Source organism: Oncorhynchus mykiss, chromosome 3 (assembly GCF_057628025.1).
Source record: "Oncorhynchus mykiss isolate SJ-2025 chromosome 3, ASM5762802v1, whole genome shotgun sequence".
Lineage (NCBI taxonomy): Eukaryota > Metazoa > Chordata > Actinopteri > Salmoniformes > Salmonidae > Oncorhynchus > Oncorhynchus mykiss.
This window is the reverse complement of record NC_143024.1, coordinates 49,953,927-49,973,719: the sequence shown is the minus strand read 5'-3', so window position 1 is coordinate 49,973,719 and position 19,793 is coordinate 49,953,927. Positions and strand designations below refer to the sequence as shown.

General features: G+C 42.2%; 1 protein-coding gene across 3 annotated transcripts; it reads right to left on the bottom strand.

Moving 5' to 3' along the window:
* Positions 1-1,639: 1,639 nt before the first annotated feature.
* On the bottom strand, positions 1,640-18,495 carry LOC110519944 (Krueppel-like factor 5). Of its 3 annotated transcripts, none has more exons than XM_021596833.3 (4): positions 18,088-18,495; positions 8,605-9,505; positions 3,467-3,526; positions 1,640-3,076 (listed from the first exon to the last, which is right to left on the bottom strand). In XM_021596833.3, exons 2-4 carry the CDS (start codon positions 9,491-9,493, stop codon positions 2,898-2,900), a joined length of 1,128 nt encoding a protein of 375 aa, XP_021452508.2. In that variant the 5' UTR covers positions 9,494-9,505; positions 18,088-18,495; the 3' UTR covers positions 1,640-2,897. The 3 variants fall into 3 exon arrangements, with proteins under 3 accessions (XP_021452508.2, XP_021452510.2, XP_021452509.2); XM_021596835.3 differs by having other exon boundaries at positions 3,460-3,526; positions 18,088-18,430; XM_021596834.3 differs by lacking the exon at positions 3,467-3,526 and having other exon boundaries at positions 18,088-18,428.
* Positions 18,496-19,793: the final 1,298 nt, after the last annotated feature.

The window sequence follows — 19,793 nt, the reverse complement described above, 5'->3', positions numbered from 1 at the left end:
GTATTTGGCTCCATCCATCTTCCCATCAATTTTAACCATCTTCCCTGTCCCTGCTGAAGAAAAGCAGGCCCAAACCATGATGCTGCCACCAACATGTTTGACAGTGGGGATGGTGTTTTCAGTGTGATGAGCTGTGTTGCTTTTACGCCAAACATAACTTTTTGCATTGTTGCCAAAAAGTTCAATTTTGGTTTCATCTGACCAGAGCACCTTCTTCCACATGTTTGGTGTGTCTCCCAGGTGGCTTGTGGCAAACTTTAAACTACACTTTTTATGGATATCTTTAAGAAATGGCTTTCTTCTTGCCACTCTTCCATAAAGGCCAGATTTGTGCAATATACGACTGATTGTTGTCCTATGGACAGAGTCTCCCACCTCAGCTGTAGATCTCTGCAGTTCATCCAGAGTGATCATGGGCCTCTTGGCTGCATCTCTGATCAGTCTTCTCCTTGTATGAGCTGAAAGTTTAGAGGAACGGCCAGGTCTTGGTAGATTTGCAGTGTTCTGATACTCCTTCCATTTCAATATTATCGCTTGCACAGTGCTCCTTGGGATGTTTAAAGCTTGGGAAATCTTTTTGTATCCAAATCCGGCTTTAAACTTCTTCACAACAGTATCTCGGACCTGCCTGGTGTGTTCCTTGTTCTTCATGATGCTCTCTGCGCTTTTAACGGACCTCTGAGACTATCACAGTGCAGGTGCATTTATACGGAGACTTTATTACACACAGGTGGATTGTATTTATCATCATTAGTCATTTAGGTCAACATTGGATCATTCAGAGATCCTCACTGAACTTCTGGAGAGAGTTTGCTGCACTGAATGTAAAAGGGCTGAATAATTTTGCACGCCCAATTTTTCAGTTTTTGATTTTTGAAAAAAGTTTGAAATATCCAATAAATGTCGTTCCACTTCATGATTGTGTCCCACTTGTTGTTGATTCTTCACAAAAAAGTACAGTTTTATATCTTTATGTTTGAAGCCTGAAATGTGGCAAAAGGTCGCAAAGTTCAAGGGGGCCGAATACTTTCGCAAGGCACTGTATAATGTGTGATATCATTCTTAAACAAGATTTAAAAAAATATTACTTAGACTTCCATTTGTACATGATATACAGGATTTAAATGTAGTCGTAGTCATACTTACACGTCAATAGTAATACATTAAAATATTTTGCCTTGAAGTACCAATACTAAGTAGAAAAGACAGAGATAATACTGTAAATTGAGAACCCCAACTGTTTCACTTTTTCGATCTATAACGATGTAATTTAGGCTTACGCGTGTTTTAACAATGTATCTTTTCGAAGATGTAACATGCGTTTCCCAAAACACCATGCAGAGAGAACGGTCGCTAAGTCATTGGAGCATGTGTCGATACTGATAGGATCTAAAGAAAGGGAGTGCTGCTCTCGGATCAGCTTTCTCCATTCAAATTTTACACAAACATAATAATTTCACAATACTGACTACGGATCAGCTCATAGAGAGAAACAGTATTACCACCTACGACTGCAAATATTGAGGCGGCTTATTCTAATGCTTACCCAATAAAAATGCACTAAAATCACAGATTTGGTAGATCATGATAAATTTGGAGACAAATTACAGACAGTAGCCTACAAGTAGCAAAATAGAACTAAATTAATTGAACATTTTTATTTCACCTTTATTTAACCAGGTAGGCTAGTTGAGAACAAGTTCTCATTTGCAACTGCGACCTGGCCAAGATAAAGCATAGCAGTGTGAACAGACAACACCACAGAGTTACACATGGAGTAAACAATTAACAAGTCAATAACACAGTAGAAAAAAAAGAGAGTCTATCTATATACATTGTGTGCAAAAGGCATGAGGAGGTAGGCGAATAATTACAATTTTGCAGATTAACACTGGAGTGATAAATGATCAGATGGTCATGTACAGGTAGAGATATTGGTGTGCAAAAGAGCAGAAAAGTAAATAAATATAAACAGTATGGGGATGAGGTAGGTAAAATTGGGTGGGCTATTTACCGATAGACTATGTACAGCTGCAGCGATCGGTTAGCTGCTCAGATAGCAGATGTTTGAAGTTGGTGAGGGAGATAAAAGTCTCCAACTTCAGCGATTTTTGCAATTCGTTCCAGTCACAGGCAGCAGAGAACTGGAACGAAAGGCGGCCAAATGAGGTGTTGGCTTTAGGGATGATCAGTGAGATACACCTGCTGAAATGTATTTCAACGGACAAACAATGTGATTCTATGTTTAGCGGATATCTTCTGTGTATAAAGTGAGGCCAAAAAAGAATAATGGCACACTTAGCTGTCCTACGAGTGGTCTGAGGCAGGCATTATGAGTGTTTTCAAGTACAACGTTAATAACGATAGTTTGGGAAACAGCTCTGAGATTTAACGATGCTCCAACGAAGGTTCTAACAATGAACATAGCCTTGAGCTGCTTTTGGGAAACCGGGCCGTCAACTTACAATCAAATGATTAGTTGAATCAGGTGTGCTAGTACTGGAATAGATCAAATAGGTGATATGGCTGGGGGTACACAAGCAGTGGTTTGGGAAACACTGCTGTAGATAAATCATAGAGATACTGAAATTAGCTTTGTTTCCAACTTTGTGCTCTTATTCAAAAATCAAACCATGGCAGCGTTTACTGAAATAGATACATGGAAAAGCTACAATCCATATTGCAGTCAATGTAAGATACATGGGTACAATAAAACAAATCCATGTGTGTTTCAGCACCACATTTATTTCTCAGTAAGGACAGAGAGCCTAATCCTGTGAAACAATTGTCTGCACAATAGTATTGTGAAAGTTTGAGATTTACTTAAGTATATTTAACATAAAGTTTCATTTGACTTTGATCTAATAAAAAAAAGGATATACTGTATGTGGGCTTCTCTAGCTCCGGTGCCTCTTCATGTGTAGAGCCAGGTGGTCAGACCGGGAGAAACAGCGGTTACACACAACACACTGGAATGGCTTGGCCCCTGTGTGTTTCCTAAAGTGGCGTGTCAGCTCGTCAGAACGAGCAAAGCGCCACTCGCATTCCTCCCAGGAGCATTGGTACGGCTTCTCTCCTGGAATGCAGCACACAATGACATTATTCAACAGCAGAAACAGGGTTGATTATGGTGTCACAAATGTACAGTACTAACTAAATACTTAACTATAATATTTGTTTTTATAAGGTCAGTAAAGATATTTCATATTTTACACAATTATTAAATAATAGATAGGCATAAAAGCACAAACAAGGCAACATTTAGGTTTTAGTTGTTTAATTTAGCCGTTTAAAACATGTTCGACAACATGTGGCAACATTTGGTGGGCCAGATCTCATTTAGCATTCAGAATGCATCTGCATGCCAAAAGCATTATTTTGCCTGGCAACATAACATACTGGCCCCCCAAAATAAGAGACGAGTTGCCCATAACAGGACTTTTATAATGTTACCAGTACCATTTACCCGTATGTGTCCGCAAATGGGCCTTTAAATGGGAGGACTTGGTGTAGACTTTCTTACATCCTGACGAAAAAGAATGGAACCAAATGCATGTCATTACAACATAACTATAATTGATTAACAAGAATAACATCCTACATCTGACAGAGTGGTGTTAATGGTCATGATTGAATTATAAACCACACAATGCATTCAATTCATGCTTATAAATCAAGTTAGACTTTTATGGAACCGTTTAATGTTCTGTTTGTTTGATCTTTCTGATTCAATTCCATGGGTTTCAAGAACATAATCATCTAATCTCCAACTAGTCTTTATTACTCAAAAGCAAACCAAAGCCTCTCTCCCACTGCAGATGTAGGATCTTAATTTCAGCCAGTTTGCTACAGGTGGATAATATTCCTGCAGCAACAGAACATTGGAATTATTGAATTTATTATTTCTTATGGATATTTTGATACATTTTTCGTAAGGGAAAGTCAAGTCTGGAACTTCAAAGTGGAAATAACACACTTCAAAAGCCTTTTAAACCTTAAAATACCCAACTTCGACTACCGAGTTTAGACAGACTTTAGTGCAGGAATAATCAACTAGATTCACCTGCGGGCCATTTTTTTCTTGAGCAGATGGTCAGTGAGCCGAAACGTATTTACAAATAATTTGTAGACTGCAAATTGACCACAAGAAGCCCAAAAAGATACAGTATAATATTTAACTAAAACAATAATTTCAAACCTTCCTTCAAAATTGTATACGATTAAAAGTATCTCTATTATGCATGGGAATATCTGGGAACAAGTTTCCAAAATACTACTCATTCAAGGGGTTTTTCTTTATTTTTACTATTTTCTACATTGTAGAAAAATAGTGAATACATCAAAACTATGAAATACACATATGGAATCATGCAGTAAGCAAAAAAAGTGTTAAACAAATCAAAATATCTTTTTGATCTTTCAAAGAAGCCACCCCTTGCCTTGACAGCTTTGCACACTCTTGGCATTCTCTCAACCAGCTTAACTTGGAATGCTTTTCCAACAGTCTTGAAGGAGTTCCCACATATGCTGAGCACTTGTTGGCTGCTTTTTCTTCACTCTGTGGTCCAACTCATCCTAATCCAGCTAGCCAGCCTAGTGGTTAGAGTGTTGGGCTAGTAACCAAAGGTTGCAAGTTCAAATCCCCGAGCTGGCAAGGTACAAATCTGTCGTTCTGCCCCTGAACAGGCAGTTAACCCACTGTTCCTAGGCCGTCATTGAAAATAAGAATTTGTTCTTAACTGACTTGCCTGGTTAAATAAATGTAAAAAAAAAAAAAAATTTAAATGGGTAGAGGTCAGGTGATTGTGGAGGACAGGTCATCTGATGCAGCACTCCATCACTCTCCTTCTTGGTCAAATAGCCCTTACACAGCCTGGAGGTGTGTTGAGTCATTGTCCTGTTGGAAAACAAATGATAGTGGGACAAAGTGCAAACCAGATGGTGTGGCGTAACGCTGCAGAATGCTGTGGTAGACATGCTGGTAAAGTGAACCTTAATAGTGATCTCTAAATAAATCACAGACAATGTCATCATAAAAGCTCCCCCACACCATCTCACCTCCTCCTCCATTCTTCACGGTGGGTCCCACAAGCGGAGATCATCCGTTTACCTACTCTGTGTCTCACAAAGACACGGCGGTTGGAACCAAAAATCTCAAATTTAGACTCCAGACCAAAGGACAGATTTCCAACGGTCTAATATAATCTGCTCATGTTTCTTGGCCCAAGCAAGTATCTTTTTATTATTGGTGTCCTTTAGTAGTGGTTTCTTTGCAGCAATTTGACCATGAAGGCCTGATTCACGTAGTCTCATCTGAACAGTTGATGTTGAGATGTGTCTGTTACTTGAACTCTGTGAAGCATTTATTTATGCTGCAGTTTCTGAGGCTGGTAACTCTAATAAATGTATCCTCTGCAGCAGAGGAAACTCTGGGTCTTCCTTTCTTGTGGCGGTCCTCATGAGAGACAGTTTCATCATAGCACTTGATGATTTTTGCTACAGCACTTGAATACACTTTTAAAGTTCTTGAACTTTTCAGGATTCACTGACATTCATGTCATAAAATAATGATGGACTGTTGTTTCACTTTTCTTATTTGAGTTGTTCGTACCATAATATGGACTTGGTCTTTTACCAAATAGGGTAAAAGACCAAAGTCTTCTGTATACCACCCCTACCGAGTTTCTTTCTTTCTTAATGCGCTTGAGCAAATCAGTTGTGTTATGACAAGGTAGGGGTGGTATACAGAAGATTTTGGTCTTTTACCCTATCTTGTCATAACACAACTGATTTGCTCAAACGCATTAAAAAGAAAGAAAACCCACAAATTAACCTTCAACAAGGCACTCCTGTCAATTGAAATGCATTACAGGTGACTGACTACCTGACAGAATACCAAGAGTGTGAAAAGCTGTCAGCTAGGAAAAAGGGTGGCTTCTTTGAAGAATCTGAAATATAAACTCACCAAGAAAAGAAATGTCCCTTTTTCAGGACCCTGTCATTCAAAGATAATTAGTAAAAACTAACACTAACTAACACTAACAGCTTACAGACGGTAGACAATTAAGGTCACAGTTATGAAAACTTAAGACACTAAAGAACGATGCCCAGGGTCCCTACTCATCTGAGTGAACTTGCCTTAGGCATGCTGCAAGGAGGCATGAGGACTGCAGATGTGGCCAGTGCAATAAATTGCAATATCAGTACTGTGAGACACCAAAGACAGCGCTACAGGGAGACAGAACGGATAGCTGATCGCCCTCGCAGTGGCAGACCACGAGTGACAACACCTGCACAGGATCGGTACATCACACCTGCTGGACAGGTACAGGATGGTAACAACAACTGCCCGAGTTACACCAGGAACGCACAATCCCTCCATCAGTGCTCAGACTGTCCGCAATAGGCTGAGAGAGGCTGAACTGAGGTCTAGGGCCATTCCCCCCAGAAATGTCCGGAAACTTGCAAGTACCTTGGTGGAATAGTGGGGTAACATCTCACAGCAAGAACTGGTAAATTTGGTGCAGTCCATGAGGAGGATATGAACTGCAGTAATTAATGCAGCTGGTGGCCACACCAGATACTGACTGTTACTTTTGATTTTGACAACCCCCCCCACATTATTCAATTTCTGTTAGTCACATGTCTATGGAACTTGTTCCGTTTATGTCTCAGTTGTTGAATCTTGTTATGGTCATTCAAATATTTACAAATGTTAAGTTTGCTGAAAATAAACACAGTTGACAGCGAGAGGACGTTTATTTTTATGCTAAGTTTATTTTGATTTGTTTAAGACTTTTTTTGGATACTACATAATTCCAAATGTGTTTTTTCATAGTTTTGATGTCTTCACTAATATTCTACTATGTAGAAAAAGGTTAAAAAAAATAAAGAAAAACCCTAGAATGAGTTAGTGTGTCCAAAGCTTTGACTGGTACTGTATATACACTGCTCAAAAAAAGGGAACACTAAAATAACACATCCTAGATCTGAATGAATGAAATATTCTTGTTAAATACATTTTTCTTTACATAGTTGAATGTGCTGACAACAAAATCACACAAAAATTATCAATGGAAATCAAATTTATCAACCCATGGAGGTCTGGATTTGGAGTCACACTCAAAATTAAAGTGGAAAACCACACTACAGGCTTATCCAACTTTGATGTAATGTCCTTAAAACAAGTCAAAATGAGGCTCAGTAGTGTGTATGACCTCCCTACAACGCCTGGGCATGCTCCTGATGAGGTGGCGGATGGTCTCCTGAGGGATCTCCTCCCAGACCTGGACTAAAGCATCCGCTAACTCCTGGACAGTCTGTGGTGCAACGTGGCGTTGGTGGATGGAGCGAGACATGATGTCCCGGATGTGCTAAATTGGATTCAGGAATGGGGAACAGGCGGGCCAGTCAAATAGCATCAATGCCTTCCTCTTGCAGGAACTGCTGACACACTCCAGCCACATGAGGTCTAGCATTGTCATGCATTAGGAGGAACCCAGGGCCAACCGCCCCAGCATATGGTCTCACAAGGGGTCTGAGGATCTCATCTCGGTACCTAATGGCAGTCAGGCTACCTCTGGCGAGCACATGGAGGGCTGTGCGGCCCCCCAAAGAAATGCCACCCCACACCATGTCTGACCCACCACCAAACCGGTCATGCTGGAGGATGTTGCAGGCAGCAGAACGTTCTCCACGGCGGTCTCCAGACTCTGTCACGTCTGTCACATGTGCTCAGTGTGAACCTGCTTTCATCTGTGAAGAGCACAGGGCGCCAGTGGCGAATTTGCCAATCTTGGTGTTCAATGGCAAATGCCAAACTTCCTGCACGGTGTTTGGCTGAAAGCACAACCCCCACCTGTGGACGTCGGGCCCTCATACCACCCTCATGGAGTCTGTTTCTGACCGTTTGAGCAGACACATGCACATTTGTGGCCTGCTGGAGGTCATTTTGCAGGGCTCTGGCAGTGCTCCTCCTGCTGCTGCTGGGTTGTTGGCCTCCTACGGCCTCCTCCACGTCTCCTGATGTACTGGCCTGTCTCCTGGTAGCACCTCCATGCTCTGGACACTACGCTGACAGACTCAGCAAACCTTCTTGCCACAGCTCGCATTGATGTACCATCCTGGATGAGCTGCACTACCTGAGCCACTTGTGTGGGTTGTAGACTCCGTCTCATGCTACCACTAGAGTGAAAGCACCACCAGCATTCAAAAGTGACCAAAACATCAGCCAGGAAGCATAGGAACTGAGAGTGGTCTGTGGTCACCACCTGCAGAACCACTCCTTTATTAGGGGTGTCTTGCTAATTGCCTATAATTTCCACCTGTTGTCTATTCCATTTGCACAACAGCATGTGAAATTTATTGTCAATCAGTGTTGCTTCCTAAGTGGACAGTTTGATTTCACAGAAGTGTGATAGACTTGGAGTTACATTGTGTTGTTTAAGTGTTCCCTTTATTTTTTTGAGCAGTGTATTTATTTTCTATGCTCAGAAAACATGGGGAGGGCCACATAAAACAACCCACGGGCCAAATTCGGCCCACGGGCCGCCAGTTTGGGAACCCTGCTTTAGTGAATTGAGACTACCTGCCATGTCTCCTCACCTGGAATGTCACAGTGATGTATCCTCCTCCTCTCCAGGTCAGTGTTATTCCTGCGGTTAAACCTCTCTGGAACCGATTGAGCCAACTTTGGGGAGACTGGCCCAACACCAGGGTTCTGGCCTGTTCCAAGACTAGAACTTTGGCTTTGTCCAAGACCTGGACTCTGAACTAATCTAAGACATTTGCTCAGAACTGGTCCTAGACCAGAGCTTGGGACTTGCCTAAGAACAGGTCTTAGTTTCGAAGCAATACTGGCTGCATAAGATGAAGGCAGAGAACGATTCTGGATCAGCTCTTTCCCTCTGTCTGGGCTCCCTGGCTCAGAGTTAGGCGGGGACGGAGGAAGATAGTCTGGTCGCTGCTGCGAATGGCTTGCAAACTGGGTTGTCAGACGATTGCCAAAATGTTGTGGGCTTCCCATAGATTTCACAACAATCTGGGGGGATGGTATGTGGACGTTGCCGAAAGGGACCGACAAGGAGGACATAGGGACCCTACTATGGAGGTTGGTGTTCACCGGGTGATCGGGCACCAGCTGCTCCAGCTCAGAGTTCAACAGCTGGAACAACGGAATGTCTGGGAAGTCCAGGGAGGGAATTTCCTGTTTAATGAACAGACTACTTCCTGTGTCTGTTGAAGCGCCATAAAGCCCAGGGTGTTCTGGAAGGGTTGTTGGACCAGGGTTGCACTGGCAACTGGGATGGATGAGGGAGTGGGAGAGAGGCTCTGTCTTGATGGGTCTCATAGGCCGACACAGGTTGGGGCACAGGTAGGTAACGTCAGGTAGGAGGGGACTCATGTTGATGCTGTATGGGGAACCAAGGTCCTCCGTTAAAGATGGCTGTCTGATGTCTGGGATATTCTGAGGAGGTGACAGATATTTGTCCATCTTGGAATTACCCTGCAAGGGGAAAAAAATAATGGAGTATTTGTGAGTTACATTTAATCCTAGGGCTGTGAAAGTTAACACGTGACATGTTAGTCGCAGTAAAAAAAAAAAGTGACACCGTTAATCACATCTCCATTTCTTCACCGCACGGAAACCTTTTAAGTGCACGTGTTTCCGCATGGACCCAGAACACAGCTACAGTCAATGCTTGCACCTTTAAATAGCTGAAGACAGTGTGCCTCTAGACAAAATCATGTGAAAGTTAGCATATGTTTTTTATTTCTGCCTGGGAAGAACTGAAAAGGAATAGGTTCATTCCCCACGATGAGGTAATCAATATAATAGTCAATAGCATGAGAGTAGGAGTAAGTGATAGAGAGAGTGGGTGTAGACCTACGCGTGTAAAGTTATCTAAACAGTACAGATGGTTACAATGTTTTCATAACATTGCTGGACAAGTTAAAAAGCTCTTTGTATCCATAGGCCAGTTTTTTTCTCCTATAGTCACACTCATTTAGAATGCCTGAAGTTTTAAAAGTACTTAAAGCTTTGTTTGTGTCTGTGTGTGAGAGAGAGAGTACATAATTACAGACATTGACCCTTTCTTTCTCAGCTTTTTCACCATCAAGCCACTAACACCTGTCTGATCACAGCCAAATTGCATTGTTTCTCAAAAGAACAGACATGGAAACAACCACACATTCACAGCCCAGTAAACTGTGATCATTCTACAGTGGTCAGTACGCTCAAACCGGTGTGACTAGAAAACTTATTTAGAACTTCCAGTTTCGATTGATGCAACAGTCAGCATTTGAGAAGGCCACACTGTTTCTTCACAGAAACATTTTGCACAAACACACTCCTTACAAAGTTATGTCCAGAATGTGACCAGTTATGTCCAGTTTATTTTTGGATGCAATGTTCAGACATTCACAGAATTAGCTACAGCATAACACAATAACCCAAACCGGAAAATGTAGGGTACAATTGTCCTAGCGCTTACTGGGGAAAGATTGACGCAACACAAGTGGTCATATTTTTATAACTCTCGGCTGAGAGAAACTACAATATGAATTAGCTAATAGCAATTACTATTTATAATTAATCACATCACAAGTGAGCTCACCATTGATCAAAATAATTGAGTAAATACTTTCTAAAAATCGAAAGTAATCCGACGATGGGTAGTTTGTGCGCGCCTCCATGTTTGTTTTTTCGCATCAACCAAAGATAAGAGACAAGAGGAGTTTGGTCTGTTTATAGTATGCATGTTGAAGGGGTGTGTCATCTACGATCATTCACTTCCCTTCATTCACTTCCAGACGTTTACCCGAAAGATGAGTGAACTATTCATGTACCTCAATATAACATCTTTGGTCTGACAGATTACGTGACACCCAGAATGCATGGTATAATGTCAACAAACATGGCGCCACACATACACGTAGCTGGCAAATAGCTTAGCATTAGCTCATTATAAATCAGCACAACCATCAAAAAAGTATTTTACACACATCATAGGTTTCCATTACAATCTATGCAATAATCGGAATGCATTATTCGTTACCAGTACTTGAAAACATGTGAATACAACTCTAAATACATTATGCTCCATACATACAGTTGAAGTCAGAAGTTTACATAAATTGAGTTTAAATCTATTTGGCTAAGGTGTTTCACAATTCCTGACATTTAATCATAGTAAAAATGACTTGTCTAGGTCAATTAGGATCACCACTTTATTTTAAGAATGTGAAATGTCAGAATAATAGTAGAGAGAATGACTTATTTCAGCTGTTATTTATTTCATCACATTCCCAGTTGGTCAGAAGTTTACAAACACCCAATTGGTATTTGGTAGCATTGTCTTTAAACTGTTTAACTTGGGTCAATCATTTCGGGTAGCCTTCCACAACCTTCCCACAATAAGTTGGGTGAATTTTGGCCCATTCCTCCTGACCGAGCTGGTGTAACTGAATCAGGTTTGTAGGCCTCCTTGCTCGCACATGCTTTTTCAGTTCTGCCAACACATTTTCTATAGAATTGAGGTCAGGGCTTTGTGATGGCCACTCCAATACCTTGACTTTGTTGTCCTTAAGCCATTTTGACACAACTTTGGAAGTATGCTTGGGGTCATTGTCTATTTGGAAGACCCATTTGCGACCAAGCTTTAACTTCCTGACTGATGTCTTGAGATGTTGCTTCAATATATCCACATCATTTTCCTCCTCATGATGTCGTTGATTTTGTGAAGTGCACCAGTCCCTCCTGCAGCAAAGAAAAACATGATGCTGCCACCCCTGTGCTTCATGGTTGGGATGGTGTTCTTTAGCTTGCAAGCCTCCCCCTTTTTTCTCCAAACATAATGATGGTCATTATGGCCAAACAGTTCTATTTTTGTTTCATCAGACCAGAGGACATGTCTCCAAAAAGTACAATCTTTGTCCCCATGTGCAGTTGCAAACCATAGTCTGGCTTTTTTATGGCGGTTTTGGAGCAGTGGCTTCTTCCATGCTGAGCAGCCTTTCAGGTTATGTCGATATAGGACTTGTTTTACTGTGGATATAGATACTTTTGTACCTATTTCTTCCAGCATCTTCACACTAAAGCCTCAAAACGTAAAATTGTCCGCAACGCTGAAATGGGCTACTTCTATGTGAATTAATGAGGAGGTGGAACACACCTCAATTCAAACTGTTGACTGAAAATAATTTGAAATTGACAAGTTGAAACATAGCCTATAGATAATTAGCAGGCAGCGTATGTTAACTGTCCTTTTGCGCAATAATCATATTTTGGAACAGTGAGCATATTCTGACATCACGCGCATAAAAAAAAACTCACGCCGTTAGAGATATTTGGAACTGATGTATGATAAGGTTAAAACTGCTTCATTTTATTTCCCTGACATCTGGAATCAAGGACTCAAAACCCCAATCTTTAAGGATGGAGAAAAATTTGACTCTAACAATTAGAGGCATTTGTTTGAACAGTAACCTGGGCAAGGTTTTCTGCAGTATTATAAATGTAAAGAGGTCTAAACTTCCTCAATAAGCACAATGTCTTGATTAAAAGCCAAATTGGATACAAACCGAAACAACGAAAGATGTACCAAAACATTTACAGCCTACACACCCTGATTGATAAACATGTCCACCAAAATAATATGAAAATGTACACTTGCTTTATCAACTTCCAAAAGGCATTTGATTCTATTTGGCATACAGGACCGTTCTACAAAGTTATTTAAAGCTGTGTAGGGGGCATCAAAATTAGCAAGAAAATAACAGAATTCTTTATCCAGGGTCTTCGCAGATGATCTGTGCCTGGTGTCACCCACAGCCCATGGCCTACAGCAGAGCCTGGGCCTCTGGCAGTAAACCCCAAAAATACTAAAATAATGATTTCCCAATGACAATCCAGATATCAGGGAAATAGACCACAGTTCTGAATTGGTACAAAACATATAGAGTACTGCACACACTACAATTACTCAACTGGACACCTTAATGATGCAGTGAATGAACAGAGAGAAAGCACGCAGGGCATTCTACACCGTTAATAAACCATTTAAAATTGAAATATTTGGCTAAAACTAATTGAATGTGTCATTGAAACAATTGCACTTTATGGCAGCGAGATGTGAGGTCCACTTGCAAAACAAGATTTCACTCAATGGGACAAACAACCCATTGAAACCCTGCATGCAGAGTTCTGTAAGATTCTTCTACATGTCCAGAGGAAAACTACAAACAATGCATGCAGGGCAGAATTAGGCCAATATAAACATCATAAACATCTAAAATACAGTGACCCCCCCCTCCTATCCTACCAAACCCTGCAATACCAAAATAGTGCAGTCAATCTCTTTTGTGTTGACACAGCAAAGACCTTGGAAGTAGTCATTCACCCAGCCTTGTCCAAATAATTCAAACCAGAGGGTGGCAGTAGCGTTGTTGGGCAATGCATATTTGTGCGTATTGCTTATGGTCTAGATTCCAATGTTACCACTTAAGGGCTTTCTACAAAATAACAACTTGTTGATACTAGCCAGATGGCCACAGCTAGATAACTACCTAGCAAAATGATGAATAAATAATTGAATTCCCTCTCCATAATCCCAGACTGCCAGTGCCAGCCCATAGCCTAATGTTTAGCTAGGATGCTAACGTTAGCATATTCACTAGCTAACAAGCCAATCCTTCACTGACATGGCCTATAACGTACATACATGTTCAGTATTCACAGACCCATCACTGTTACGGAGTCTAGTTGACAGGTAATCGACTAGCTGATCTGTTCTCTGGACCCCGTATGTAGGGACAATGCTTGATCAAGGCTATTGAACTTGACATTTCTGTGTCTTTATTCTTTAATCTAATATATCATATAGAAAGTTGTTGTTAGCTGGCTTGCTAGCATCACTACCTACCTCGATGGCTGAAGGCAAAGAGACTTCCTATTTCATCGCTATGGCAGTGAACATTCCACCACCAAAACCAATGGTTCTTACAGGGGACTGGAATACTAATTGGGACAGGGATGAATTCGAGGACTATGTGCTGGCAACAAGTCTACACGAAAAATCCAACAAGGTCCAAGCGGCAACTCTGAGGAGCTTAATGGGCAGCGAATGCAGGCATATCTACCGACACAATCTCACCCTCACAGCACAACAGGTTAATGCAAAGGCCATACTGAATGCATTGGAGAATTACTTCAAGCCCGCCAGGAACGTCATTTACGAGTGGTTCGTTTTTGGCGCTGCAAACAGGAAGAGAGTGAGTCAGTATACAACTTTGTAACCTGTTTGAGAGAAAGATCTGCTTCTTGTGAATAAGGGGGATTGAAAGATTAACTGATGTGTGTCAAAATAGTACTGGGATTTGCAAATTGTGACACGCGCTGGCATCTACTAAAAGAGAGGCGCTTATTAACATCAGTAACTGCCACTGAAATGTGCCGCACTGCCGAAGTCACTGACATGAGAATGAGAGTAATGGAAATGGAAACCCCACGCACCGACGCTGATACTGTTCATGCTGTTGCGAGGCAGACATTCAGACAATTCACCACGAATGGTGAACACAGACAGCCCCATAGCATGCAAATACTGTGGAATTGCAAACACACGAGGCAAAGACCACTGCCCTGCCTACGAAAAACCATGCAGAGCTTGTGGAACTAATAATCACCTTGCAAAAGTGTCTCAAAAGCAAAAGAAGGGTGAGTGAGGGCAAGATTCGCTGTGTTGATGGTGTCACTCAGTGTTCAGAGCAGAACAGTGAAAGTGACAATTACATGCATGAATCCATTGGGGCTGTACACTCAAGAGGGAAGAAATGGTTTGTGCCACTACGACTACACAACAAGCTGCAACAATGTCAACTGGATTCCGGTACTACGTGCCAGAATCAAGTTGTTAACATCTTCTCCTCTCAGACTCTAAATGTAAACGCCTGGGACTGATGCAGTTCCCCGTACCAAATGACCTGCACATTGTGGAGCATGTGCAACATGGATCTCTGTCCAAAGAACAACTACTCAGTAGATATGACGATGTATTCAATGAGCACAGTGAATCAGTACCTGGGGAGGTACACCTTGAATTGGATGAGAGTGTCAGTCCAGTGTGCTCCTCACAATGTGCCCATTGCATTGAAAGTGGCTGTGAAGGCCCAGCTGGACAAGTATGAGGCCGATGGCCACATGACATCTGTGACTGAACCAACTGACTGGATCAGCAATATGGTCATAGTGAAAAAGCCAGAGAAGTTGAGGGTCTGCATCGACCCAAAGCATCGGAACCAAGCACTAAAACATTCCTACTACATCATTGCCGACACTGGAGGATGTCCTCTACAAACTTCCCAAGGCCAGGATTTTCACCTTGGTGGATGACCGAGATGCATTCCTGCAATGCAAGCTGGACGAAGAAAGCAGCTTCATGACTACCTTCTGGACCCCCCGGATTTAGAAACGCTTGTTCAAGCTCATGTTTTGTGTCTCAGTGGCGCCTGAGGTATACCAACGCAAACAGGAAGAGTTACTGGCTGGGCTCAAGGGCATTGAACCCGTCGCTGATGATGTCCTGATCGTAGGCTGTGGTGACACAATGATGTGAAGCTCCTGGCACTGATGGAGCGCCCATGATCAGTTAAACTGTGCCTTGACCTGAAGAAGCTGCAGTTCAAGGTGAAAGACGTCACTTCCATGGCCACATTCTCTCGGCCAAAGGCCTGAAGCTGGAACAAGACAAAGTCAGAGCAATCCTCGACATGCCAAACCCATCTGATGCAAAAGGACTGCAGCGTCTCATCGGTTTTGCAAACTATTTTGCAAAGTTTATGCCACACCTATCAGTAGTCTGTGAGCCTCTGTGCCAGTTGCTGGACAAAGACACACGATGGCACTGGCTACCCAAACATGAGGCCGCAGTGCAGGAGATGAAATCTCTGGCTTCATCCATGCCAGCGCTACTACAACATTACGAAGCCTGTCACAATCCAGTGCAACTCCAGCTAAAGTGGACTTGGATACTGTCCTATGCTGGAAGGCCAGCCAGGTGCATTTGCCTCGAGAGCAAACCTATGCACAAATTGAGAGAGAGTGCCTCAGCACCATCTTCTCCTGCCAGCGCTTCCATCACTACTTATATAGTCGAGAGCTGGTCACCGCTGGAACTGACCACAAACCACTCATTGCCATATTCAGTAAACCTCTCCTCAACGTGCCCCCCAAGAGGTTTGAAAGCATGCTCCTGACTCTGCAAAACTACAGCCTGAAGGTCGTCTACAAGCCAGGACCAGAGATGTACATCTGCAACACACTGAGCATGGCACAATGTACAGGCAGAGGCACTGCCTATCAGCAGCAAGCCATCTGTTCGCTACAGCAGGAACAAGATGTTCAACAGATCAATCAGGCAGACTACTTAATTAAACGTCACAGATCACCGCCTAGCCCAGACCAGGCAACACACTGACAAGGACGAACACCTACAGTCACTGAAGTCCAAGGTTCTCACAGGTTGGCCGTACCTGAAATGAGAGACACCTTTCAGTGAGAGAATACTGGACCTTTCGAGATGAGATCAGCGTGCAAAATGGCATCTTGTTCAGAGGTCAGAAGGTCATTATCCCCAAATCACTACGTCCAGAGATGCTTACACTATACCCGCATACACTCCAGTCACGTAGGAGTTGACGCATGCTACCGCCAGGCACGTGAAACATAAAAAAAACTGTCCAAACATGCAAGAAGAAATTAAAGACCTTCAGCACATGCAACGAGTACGCTCATGAACAGCAAAAGGAAGCCATGATGTCACACAAACTGCCCACAAGGGCCTGGTAAATCGTCAGCATGGACTTATTCAGTCACAGACAAAAGGACTATATTCTCATTGTTGATCACTACTCTGTGTTAACTTGTCCTCTGTTTACATATAATTTAAAAAAATAAGATGACATCTGAAATAAAAAGAAAATGCATTTTCATTTGTTATGACTTGACTGTTAAGAACTTAATGTTGTGCTGTTACGTTTGCACTTTCTATTGAAAAGGATGATGAGTCTAGTTGATAGATAATCGACCAGCTGGGCTGTTCCCCGGACCCATATGTAGGGACTTGTACAACGCTTGAACAAGGCTACTGAACTTGACAGTTGTGTCTGTCTTTATTATTTAATCTAACATATCAATCACCCAGCAACAATCACGGAAATAAACCCCGTGAAGGCTACTGGAAATTGATGTGGCATAGGCTAATCTAGCCATGGTTTGGATACTTGGGGAATTTGGAGTATTGCATCCCTGGATTGAGCTACATGTTCCATCCATAACCAGTGCCAGCTCCGAGCTGCCGTTATAGGGAATGGAACCCGCTCCAACTCAAAAAGAAAAATGTAGTCGGATCTCTGGCTAACGGCTTCATACACTATCTCACTATTAAATTATATTTTTTTAGCAGCCATACCAGTGCTCTAGGAGAGAACGGAGAGAGTGGTGATCACGTTCATATAAACCAGTCAGCAGTAAAGCATTGATCGTGGAGGCTACACTGCTACATCTCCCGTAAAACCATCCATATCCCAAAAAAGACTATGCTGACCAACGGAAAACAAGATCACAATGCGCAACGTTGTCACTCTCCATGTGTCAATCAACATATTTTGAAACACATGTAGTCAGGCCTACAGTATTTGAAAAAACTAAACAAATGGAACCAGTGTGCATCGTTTGTGTGAATATTAGGGCCCGATTGAAGACTATCACATGCATACATGCATGCATAGTACATGAAAGAAATCCCCTCCAAGCAGCCGGGCTTCTGAACTAGTGCTCCTGTCTAGGCGATGGAAATCTACAGCTGAATTTAGACTCCACCTGCTGACTGTATGCGTTATGCATCTCCTTCTATACATTGAGATGGGAAACGTCTAATCTCAGTCCACTATTTGTCTGTACAAATTGGCTATTTTGCCTGGTAATTAGATGGCAGAATATTAGCCTATACTATAGCCTAAATATCAACGATGCCATACAATATCCTCGCTCAAACTGTAAATTCGCTTTCTAATTAAATACCGTACCAGATTGTAGTCGTGAAATTAAGCGCTTTCACCGATTGTATTCTTCATGTTGTTGAGGACTTGTCCATGACCATTATATTTTCCTCGCCCTTCTCTCAGCCTGTCCGCTAGTGGTTTTCAGTGTTCAGGTGCGTCCTGCCCCAGAGCGACCCGAACATCATTGGTTAATAAATCAGTGGTCATAAACGCTGATAATGTTATGTCCAGTAGTCCGCGAAAATGTGTGTAGGGGGGGGGTGTAATTTAGCATAGGACTAATTCTGATTTGAACAAATAGCTGAAACCATGCAGTTGTCTGCTGCCCACTCCCTCCTGTTTTGTGCTTGTCAAATTACGCAACTGCGTGATAGCAGTGTGTCTGTCTGTATAGGGAGTGGCTGTACATGTAGAAAAATAGACAAGATATGTTTCAATTGTAGAATAGACAGAACATAAGACTTAAAGTAATGATTACCTTTGCTTTTACATTCAGTTTCGAGGAGGGAAGACAAGTAAAAAGATACGTGGAAAGGCAGCAACGTGATTTGTGGGAAGATTAACCTCAAGTGTGAGGGAATCTATTAATTAATTCAGTTACTTGTTAACAGCCTCTTAAAATAACATTGTGACTCACAACTGCTCCTTTCCTCCAGCATTTTATCCGAATGTGTTGGATACCTAGGTCAAGTGTTGACCTAAGATATAGGACACCTGAATAAGAATGAATGATTCAGCAGTACAGCAAGTAGTTCCTCTTGTGACTCCAGGCTTTTTGAGGGCCTGTACAGAATCAATCCAACAAGTTCCTCCTCTCTATTCAAGTAGTATTCAAACCAGCATCAGTGCTTTTTAGTCCCTAGCCTATTCAAACTGCCTATAAAGTGTGAAATGTGATGATGAATGCTTGTTTATTTAATGTGTCAGTTTGTTAGGAGATGTGCTTGTTTCAAACTGTTCCTTCTATATGTGAACGGGAAACCATCCCTTATGTTCGTGTTAGTTGTTCAGTCTGTTAAACTGTACATTTTAAATGTAGGTCATTTAGCAGACACTCCTATTTTAATTTTTTATAAATGTTACCCCTTTTTCTCCCAAATTGCATGATATCCACTTGGTAGTTACAGTCATGTACCATCGCTGCAACTCCAGTACGGACTCGGGAGAAGCGAAGGTTGAGAGCCACGCGTCCCCCGAAACACAACCCTGCCAAGCCGCACTGCTTCTTGACACACCGCTCGCTTAACCCGGAAGCCAGCCGCACCAATGTGTCAGAGGAACAACTGGCGACCAAAGTCAGGGTGCATGCACCCGGCCCGCCACAAGGAGTCCCTAGAGTGCATTGCTACCTGTTTTAGTTCTTGCTTGTAAACAGGAATCAGAAGGTTAGAATTATGGTCAGATTTGCCAAATGGACGGTGGTGGAGAATTTGTACGCATCTCTGTGTGTGGAGTAAAGATGGTCTAGTTTTTTTCCCCTCTGGTTGCACCTTTAACATGTTAATAGAAATGAGGTCAAATGGATTTAAGTTTCCCTGCCTTCAAGTCCCCGGCCACTAGGAGCACTGCCTCTGGATGAGTTTTTTTCCTTTTTGCTTATGCTCGTATACAGCTCATATAGTGCGGTCTTAGTGCCAGCATCGGTTTGTGGCGGTAAATAGACAGCTATGAAAAATATAGATGAAATCTCTCTTGGTAAATATTGTGGTCTATAGCTTTTCATGAGATAC

Coding starts and splice junctions, on each gene's coding strand:
- LOC110519944 (XM_021596833.3), bottom strand. CDS start 9,493: ATGGACAAATATCTGTCACCTCCTCAGAATATCCCAGACATCAGACAG. Junction 3,527..8,604: donor ACATCACTGTGACATTCCAG/GTGAGGAGACAT, acceptor CTTTTTCGTCAG/GATGTAAGAAAGTCTACACC. Junction 3,077..3,466: donor CCATTTGCGGACACATACGG/GTAAATGGTACT, acceptor GCTGCATTCCAG/GAGAGAAGCCGTACCAATGC.